This window comes from Cyprinodon variegatus, unplaced genomic scaffold (genome assembly GCF_000732505.1).
Source record: "Cyprinodon variegatus isolate N-32 unplaced genomic scaffold, C_variegatus-1.0 Scaffold1044, whole genome shotgun sequence".
NCBI lineage: Eukaryota > Metazoa > Chordata > Actinopteri > Cyprinodontiformes > Cyprinodontidae > Cyprinodon > Cyprinodon variegatus.
Window position 1 is genome coordinate 89353 of NW_015151497.1, and position 9870 is coordinate 99222.

The 9870-nt window shown below is 38.7% G+C and overlaps 1 protein-coding gene across 1 annotated transcript; it reads left to right on the forward strand.

The window, feature by feature from the left end:
• The first annotated feature begins 8611 nt into the window (after positions 1-8611).
• Positions 8612-9559, forward strand: LOC107101002 (ependymin-1-like). Its single transcript, XM_015399731.1, has 5 exons — positions 8612-8642; positions 8717-8854; positions 8957-9143; positions 9227-9308; positions 9402-9559. The coding sequence occupies exons 1-5, from the start codon at positions 8622-8624 to the stop codon at positions 9526-9528; spliced, it is 555 nt and encodes a 184-aa protein (XP_015255217.1). The 5' UTR covers positions 8612-8621; the 3' UTR covers positions 9529-9559.
• The last annotated feature ends 311 nt before the right edge of the window (positions 9560-9870 follow it).

Below are 9870 nucleotides of genomic sequence, written 5' to 3' on the forward strand. Positions count from 1 at the left end.
ACAGATGGATATGTAGGTATGTATGGATGGAGGTGTATTTTTATTTTTTAGTACATCAAAAATTTGATAGGCTGTTTTTTTGGTATTCAATGAAATGAATAAATAAATAAAAAAATGGACATTACTAAAATAATTTGAATTTGCTTAATATTTGGTGACATTTCTTAATTAAATGTGAAAATATTGGTAAACATAAAACTAGTATGTCAATGTTTTTATCGTCCTGTACACACATTTAGTAAAGGTGAAGATAAAGGAAGATTAAATCATTCTCTTCAGATACACATTTTATTAAATCTGAAAACTTTTGCTTTTATATATCTGTGTGAATTTCTAGACCTGTTGTTTTTGCCTGTCACTTTACCACTTGTATACCTTATTCTATTTTATTCTATTCTGTTTGTGTTAATTAAATAAAATGAAATAAAAAAAACGTTATTAATCCCAAAGCTATTAACATAAAACCCTTTGTTAATAACTGTAGGTAGTAAGGATCTTCTCTACCAGTCTATCTTGCAGGGGCTCTCAGACTGAAGACACCGGTGGTGTTTAACTGTCTCATGAAGTGTTGCAAGGAGTGTTGGTGCTGGATGCGGGGTCCAGCCTGGACAGGTCACCAGTCTGTTGCAGGGTAACACAGAGACAAATAGGACAGGAGGAGAATTAGAGAAGCCAATAACCTTACAGTCACATTTTTGGACAGTGGGAGGAAGAGAACCCATACATGCACAGGGAAAACATACAAACTCCATGCAGAAAGACCCCAGGCCAGGGGCCTGTCCAAGGAACCTTCCTGCTGGAAAGCAACAGTGCTACCCACTTCGCCACTGAGAAACCCCTTTTTAAAGTAATTAGCTCTAATACTGTTACCCCAGCAGATGATGGCAGAAGAGATCACACTCTCCACAACAGACTGATATAGGATCTGCAGCATCTGAAGGACCTAAGCTTCCTCTAGAAGTCCAGTCTGCTCTGCCCCTTCTTATAAACGACTTCACAGTTGAGTCTCCGGTCCTGTTTGTTGTCCAGGTGAACACCAAGGTATTTCTTCTCCTCCACCACCTCCACTTCTTCTCCCATAATTCAGTTTATTTCACTTTATTTCTATTGCAACAATTCACAACACATTTCATCTCAAGGCACTTTACAGAGACAATACAGTCAAAAGGTATTATCAGCAAACACCAGCTGATAACATCCAGTCACTGACCTGCAAGACATGCTCCTCCTGGATGAGCTTGCAGTAAATACATTTTTTTTGCATTTTGTCATTGACTTATCAGCAATCACTCACACCGAGCATGCATGTAGCAACAGTAGAGAGGAAAACTCCCTTTTTAAAGCCGGGCGTACACTGTGTGATTTTCGGGGTGATTTTCCAGTCGTGCGAGAATCTTTCAATCAGGCCGCCTTTCAGCCTGATCGTGCGTCATGAGTCGTGTAGTGTACAGGGGGTTACGAGGGGCGACCAGCCTCTCACAACCACCTCAGGATCAGGAATCGTGTTTGATTTTCTCCCGACTGTCATGGGCAAATCACTCAGTGCGCATGCGCAAACAAGGATTTTTCTTCTTATTCTTCCTCTCAGCTGTAAACACAGCAGTGTGGCAGGGATGCAATCAGTGAAATGCAGTTCTGTCTGTAAAATTGACAGACTGTAGTAGCCACGTTTGCTCAGCCATTTCTTTTTCCAAATATGTTGTCGCCTTTTCTTTTTAGGGCTTTTAGCACAAAATTGCATAAATTGCTAAGGCAGCATGTTTCTCTATAGTGAGCTTAATATTCCTCTTTGACTCATTTGGCTTCCAGATAGACGAGTCAGAGCAGCTCCATCTCACTGCAGAGCTGAGTCCCACGTGGTTTTTAGTCGCACCATGTGAGCAGGTAGATCGCATGAGAGCGACGGGCCAAACAGAAATCATGAGCTGTGAACTCACACGGTATGACTAAACCCTACGGTTTTAGTCCTACAGTGTGAGCAGTAGCTGCGTGCAACGACTGAGAAATATTACAGTGTATGCCTATCTTAACAGGAGGAAACCTCCAGCAGAACCAGAACCAGACTCAGTGTGAGCAGCCATCTGCTGACGCTGACTGGGTTGAAGGAGACAGAAGCAGACAGAGAAAAAAATGACTGCTCATAGGTGGCCAGGTCCAGGATAGACACAGCCGGCCAAACGAGAAGTCACTCTAGAACCTTCATGATTTGGGATGTCAGGGCAACAGATCTATAGACACTGATGACTGTTGGCTGAGTCTTCTTTGGTCCCAGAACAAGACAGGAGGTCTTTCACATCACTGGAACTGTCTCCAGGATCAGACTAAGGGTGAAGAGGTTCTGTAGAAACCCACAGAGCTGCTCTGCTCAGGACTTGGGCTTCTGACATGGGGGGATGCCCTTCTCTGTCTAGTCTTTTTGTGCCAATAGCAGGTTTTCTTTCAAGGTTGCCCTATAAATATCTGTATCCAGTTTCTTCCCATCTATTCTGACCACCTTTCTGTTTCTTCTAAGACTTCACAGTAAAACATTTCAGTTTCAAATCCTGATTTGAAGCCTGTTTATGGAAAAGTAACTTCCTATTAGATTGCTTTCTTGGTAGAAGTGCTCGGGCAACTTCCCGCTCTCTCTCTCTCTCTCTCTCTCTCTCTCTCTCTCTCTCTCTCTCTTTCTCTCTCTCTCTCATGACGACTCAAGGAATCATGACTCTTCGATAATACAGTAGTTTCAATAACATCTTTCTTTAGATGACTACAGAGTTTTATAAATGTCATATTAGTCATAGCTTTAAAGACAAGATAATCTCTGTATTGGTCAACAGTGCAAAATACTAAAAAGTCACAAACATTTTTTAAATATTGTTTTCAAATGTTTTTAAGTTTATATATTATAAAGTTTTTTCTTGTAATTTGTTTTATTGATATTTGCATTTTTTTTTTCATTCAGAGTTCAAACAAAACAGTGAAATATCTCTTGAGTGAAAATGAGCAGAAATAGAGAATAATCTTATGTTATCTGCCCCCTTTACCTAAAACTAAACATTTGAAATTATCTTAAAAAAAAACTTAAATAATTAAAAGCATCAACAAGACAATAAGCATCGGAAATAGCATTGCAAAAGAAAATCATTTGAGATAATCTGTGAGGATGGAAAATTAGACATCTTGCTTCGTGGATGTTTTTACTTATTAATTGATTTAAACTCTTTTGGAAATCAGGATGAATAAAAACATTATCAAAATGACAATGAGCTGAAGGAGGAAAACCTGAATACTGACCCAGAATGCACCTGTTATAAATTAAAACTAGGTATTTATTCATCCAGTATAGCATGAGGTGAAAGTTTTCTCTAATGGGAATCATCAGTATCATAATGAGGAACAGAGAGCAGAGGGACTTTCACCTGAGCTACAGTTAAACCTGAACAGCCACCTGGCCATCAGAAAAACAGTAGGGATAATTTCTGGGACCTCCTAGCTCTGTTTGCTTCACGATCTGAGTAATATCTAGTCCTTAAATTCAATCAAAAGGAAATGTTAAGAAGCTAAACGCATGAACAGGGCCTAGGGACCACACCCAGTCCAATTCTTCAATGCAATGCAAGTTTATTTATATAGCACCAGCATCAGTAGCAAGACAATTCAAAGTGCTGTACATGAAAACAAGAAGCCTAACAAATAGAAACACATTAATTGCGGTGTTATAAATGTACTTTATATAACATCCCATAAAAAGAGTAATTAAAGTAAGTAAACATGGATAATAACATTAATAATAACAAAATGAAAGAAAAAAAAAAAACAGTTGGACTGCAAACTTTATTAATAATGTTTAGTTATCCCAGTCAAAGGCAAATGTTAGCAATTAGATTTTTATTTTTGTTCTGGATTAACAGCAAACTAGGGTTTCAGAGCTTTTACAGTTTTCTGGCAATTTGTTCCAGATTAGTGGATCCTAAGATTGTAAAGCTGCTTCTATGTGTTTGCTTCTGGTTCTGCAAAGTAGACCTGATCCAGTAGACCTGAGAGCTAAGCTATTCTGGGACCTATAGACTAACAGATGGATTTTAAAGTCTGTTCTCTGAGATACGCGAGCCAGTGGAAGGACTTTGGATCTAGGGTGATGTTTTTCATTTCCTTTGTTCTAGTGAGGATGCAGGCAGCAGCATCTGAATCAGCTGAAGCTGTCTGATCCACTTTTAAAAAAATAAAAACAATAAATTATTCTAGTAAGAACTAAGTTTTGTATATCTAGACAACTTTACACATTTTAATTGGCCATTCTGACAATGATCAGCTTGACTGAATATGTATTTATGATATCTGAAATACATTTCTTCATAGCCAAAATAACACTAATGCTTACCACTAACAATAGGAATATGGAGATCGAAAATTAATTTCTAGTCATCCAGAATGTTTAATCTAGATCTGAAGAATCTCACTTAGTTTGAAATGGTCATTTTGATATCAGGAATACATATTCAGTAAAACTCATACATATAAAAATAGCTTTCCATAGCCTGTTGTGAGCACGATAACCTTATGAATTCATTCTTGAATTCTTGAATGGTAATGGATCAATGCATCTATTTACAGAATTAATTAATCTATTTATGTGTAACCTTAAAGTCATTTCAGTAGTTCTTCATGTACTGTAGAAAAATCCATAAAAATAAATTGATCCGCATGTTGCTCAAAATACCTAAACAGATTATGGTTAAATCTCATATTCAGTCAACTGAGTTGTAAGATCCTCTCCCTATAAATATCTAAATCTCGGTGAAAGTGTCAATAAATATTTGATAAGATCCTTGTCAAACAGAAATGCAATGTTTGTTTTTAAAGCCTAATGTATCTAACAGACCTAGTAAATTAATTTTTTTTTATCCCCAAAACAACGACAAATCTGTTGTTTCATTTCCTGAATTAGGAAATAAAACAAAATGATTGGCTGTAAAAGAGCGGAGACAGAGGACACTTCACAGCTGTGGGGAGAATATTACTACTGTGACAGAAACAGAGGTTGAGGAAACTGTCTTTGTGAAACTGAAAACACAGAGTTTCCCTGATGTCAGGTTTAGAAAACTTAGAGTTTTCAGTAAACCTGCTTTGTGAAACGGATCCCTCACGCTCCAATAAATGCTGTGATTAACAGCATCAAATGCTGCACTGAGGTCCAATAATCCCAGAACCGTGGTTCCTCCCAAGTCTGCATTTATATGGATGCCATTGACAAAGACAGTCTCTGTTCTGTGGTGAGGAGGGAAGCATGACTAGAATAAGTTGAAACAGATGGTCGTTGTTTAGAAGGTGTTTAGCTGCTAAAGCAGAGCTTTTCCAATAATCTCACTGATGAAGGTGAGGTTTGAGATGGGCCTCTACTTCTGCAGTAGCAGCTTGTTCAAGTTCCTTTTTTTTTTCAGCAGCGGTTTTATAGTTGCTGTTTTTAGGGTCTGGGGGAAATCACCTGATAGAAGGAACGTGTTCTTTGTTAGAGTTAAATCAGATGATGACAGGCAGACCTTTCTTAGGGAAAGGTGTGGGTAAAACATGCAGGCAGCACAGCGGAAGAGCTCAGTTAAATTATTCCTTCTAGGTTTTTGTAGTTTATTTGGTGAAATTGAAATCTTCTATTTAAAGAAAACTTTGGTGCTGGACTTGACATGGATGTACAGACTATCCTTTTGATCTTTGGGGTCGTTTTCAGTGAAGAAGTTCGCAAATTTATTGCAGGCCCTGGTAGACTGGAGTTCGAATGCTACAGTCACTGTATGGCTTGTTTGGCAAATGAGGCACAAGCAGGACCTAATCTAGCCTTCATGGGAGGTGATGAGAAAAGAATGAGAGACCATAAAGTGTTTGGTTGAAATAACAAACACTGTAGAAGGGTAGAACAGAGGTAGAATGAAGTAGAATGATGTAAAGTCCTCTCTATGTCCTCCAGCAGTCGAAGCCCATAGCAGGATAATATAGAAAATAGTTTAAGAGAACTTTGGATGAGTTATGAGAAAGGTGACACCCTTACACGGGATTAAATGGCCGATTGGACAAAAACTGTGTCATTTATACACGACAGAATTTTCTGATTAGCCAACTGCATTTTTCATTGGTCTATATTTATACTTTTAGCTAACTCCTGTTCCATCTTAGTTTCCCAAAACATATGAAGGTTAGGACATTAGACTGTGTTGGACAAAGTAGACGTAATGAAATGTATTTTTGTAAAACTCTGGAGGGCTGTGTCTTCTTTCACGCAAATCGATAGTAGGAAACCATATAGCTCTTAGCAGAAGCTAAGAATCTAAGGAGGTCCTTATGCTATCTGAATTGCCACAAGGATGCATCCTGCCTCCTAGTCCTAGCTACTTCATTACAAATTCTAACTGGTTGTCATGAAAGCGGGTTATGAGGGTGCGGCAGTAAAGGGGACGGGGATGTGAAAAGTCCAAACAGCTTGTTTAGAAGAGTGCTGAATGAAGAGTTTTACCAAAACGGCAAAAAACATGCTCTGGGGGCTCATTGTTAAAAATGTTTTAGTCGGGTCGACAGTGGCGTGGATGTAGGTGTTTGCCCTGAAATCAAAAGGTTGACGGTTCAAGTCCAGACTCTGGCATTTAGTGTTGTTGTATCCTTGGACAAGACACTTCACCTACATCAGAGGGCACGGTGGTGCCAGTGTATGCCACCACCAGTGCCCCAGGGCAACTACAATGTATTTTTTATATATACTCTAATAATCCCAGAGGGAAATTACTTCTCTGCAGTTAACCCATCCCCAAAGCCCTATGCCTTAACCACCTAGGCCGCCACTCCCCTCTTTGCCATCATAAGTGTGTAAATGACTGTATGTAGTGTGAAGTACTTTGGTCAAGTCTCTTAATTTGAAAAAGCGCCACATCATTTATTTGAAAATGTAGCATAATATGGGACCTTTAAACCCTTGTATTTAATCCAATCAGAGGCAGCTGGTGGAGTTTTCACCAGAGAAACCTTGCCTTTACCTCTGTTGTTGAAATATTTCAAATTCTATTAATTTCTTCCTTCGTATATTGATGTATGCTATTTTCTCTCTAGAAAAATGTTTTAAATTCCGTTTATTTTACCTGCAAGGCCACAAAATACCTCGCTGAGTGTTGTATATACATCACATACCTACTCCCATAGTAAACCAAATACTTTCTTAAGGTCTATTCATAACATGTTAGTGTGTAACTAAAGTGTCTGTAATTTCTTTTGACTCTTTCTTATAAGTAAGGGAATGACTGTCAAAGACTGAACAGGGCAGACCATCGTGCTGGTGTGACATTGTGAATGTCTGGTTCCAGAGATGTGAAGTAACGAAGTACAAATACTTCGTTACTGTACTCAAGTAGATTTTTCTGAGATTTTTTGATACTTTACTTTACTACTTATTTTTATGGCGACATTTTACTTCTACTCCTTACATTTTTACACAAATATCTGTACTTTCTACTCCTTACATTTAAAAAAAAATTGGCTTGCTACTTTAGTTTAGAATCATTTCAATGGAGTTACCGTTATTATTTTTCACGTCATCAATACAAAATTCAATCTAATTGGATGGGAATCTACGTTGCATTTGACGCACCACTACAAGATGAATCAACAGATTCGGCGGTCTTCATTCGCGGCAAATCATTGCAGCTTGGTGGCGGTGGCGTTAGCATAGTAGCATGGACGACGAGATGATTGAAAATGAACACAACGGAGATCTAGTCCTATTGGCAGACATCCATTTAAAATGTAGGCAACGGCATGAAAAAAGTGGTTTCTACTTTTACTTTTATACTTTAAGTACATTTACAAGCCTGTACTTTGTTACTTTTACTTGAGTAAAGAAGTTTAATCAGTACTTCCACTTTTACCAGAGTATTTTTTAATACAAGTATCCGTACTTTTACTCAAGTACGGAAAGTGAGTACTTTTGCCATCTCTGCTGGTTCTCATTTACTTTGCAAAGTAAATAAAGTGCCGGCTGGGTAAAATCCATTGATCTCTTCGTTTATTAAACTGGACTGTATAGTTGAAATCGTTTTTTCACACGATACCTCACATGAACTTTCATTCCCCTTTGAATTCATGCTCACTCTAATGATGGGAGCTTGAAGGCAGCAAGTCTTAAAACACAGGGCAACAACAGCTGCACAAACATAACAGAGAAGATAGCCGAAACATGTCATCATTGGGGTCACCCTCCTACCTGCAGAGTCAGAGGTTTATATGTTAAAAGTGTTTGAAGTCCGGGACGGAGGTGGGGTCTACTTTGTGCAAGCATCATACTGGTTGTATAAAAGCAGGTGGTGGTTCAGATGCATAAATGTGTTCTTGGTTTCCTGCTTATTGCCATCGGTGTTTGATCAGGAAAATGTTTGTCGTGTTATTGGTCTTGGCGTGTCTGACCGCCATCAGCAGTGCGGACCACCACCACCACCACCAGCCTTGTCGTAAGATACTCCACACTTCTGTTAAATCTCTCAAGTATTTTGTGTTCTTATTAGATGCGTTTTGTTTTATTAATGCTGTTAAAAGTTGATTTCTTAAATTTCCCCATGTGGTTTGGGCGTGGAATCATCTTTTCTTTTCTTTCAGATTCGCCGAACATGACTGGATTAATGAATGTGGTGAGTCTTTATCTGTATTGTAATTTAAAAGAAAGGAATTTCAGACGGCTTAATTTTCTGCTTTGAATTATAAGATCACCACAAAGGGTGAAACAAGAGCAGTCGGTGCCTTTACTTACGATTCAGTGGGCGAGAAACTAAGGTTCACATCCAACGAGAGCCATCCCACAGATTCCTCACGTGGTCTGGACCTGCTGATGTTTTTCAAGGAGGTAACTTGTTCTTTTATTCTCAGTTTTAAGGAAGATCACATTGTTATTTTTATTTGAAGTGAATGTGTCCGTAACCCTCCTAACCCCCTAACCCCCACACAGGATATCTTTTATGAGATTGACGGTAAAACCCAGAGCTGTACGAAGAACAAGCTTCACATATCATGGCATCCTCTTGATATTCCCAATGATGCAAAGTTTTACACGGCAATGACCATGGGGAGCTCTTCTGTTGAAGACGAGAGGCTGAAGATCAATGTTTGGGGCGGGGACCTGCCCAATACTAAAGGTGGGTTGGATGCAAAAAAGACCCGTTTCCATACAACCTTATCAATTCAGTGAAAAACAAATGTGTTTTCTGGTTCCTGTCAGCTTCCTATTGGACGTCTGCAACCATGGGATGTTTGCCAGTGTCCACTTTCTATTTCACTGATACCACATCATTCCTCTTCGGGTTAGTTTCGAGTGGTTTTTATGGGCATCTATAAACAGGATGTAATAGGTAACTTTACCAAATTTCCATGTAATTTCTACTTTTATTTTTCAGCCTCACGGACATTGAGCCTGAAGTCAAGGATCCTGACCTCCTCACTCTGCCCTCTTTCTGTCATGGAAAGTCTGTGGAAGACACCCCTGAGGGGACGGTTAACAGCTTCGTGAATGAATTCATGTAGATCAGATCTGCCAGTCAGCAATAAAATTCAAAGCATGAACTGTTGACTGTTTTTCTTCAAACCATCTGGTTTTACCACATCTTTCTCTCATTGGAGAAAAGAACTCGCAGTGGCCTGTTCAGATTCTATAAATCGGTTTCATTGTCAGATAAAGGTACACGCATTGCATAACTGATTTTAAAATATGTGGAGATTTTCTATCAGCAAAGGTCTAGTTTGAGGGAAAAATATCAGACTTGACCTCCTTTCATGGGATTTAATTTTAAGAGAGAACCTATAGATTTGTTGCTGTAGTGATTTGTTTGGTTCTTGGGAAAATTAAGTTTTCCTGACAGCAGTATT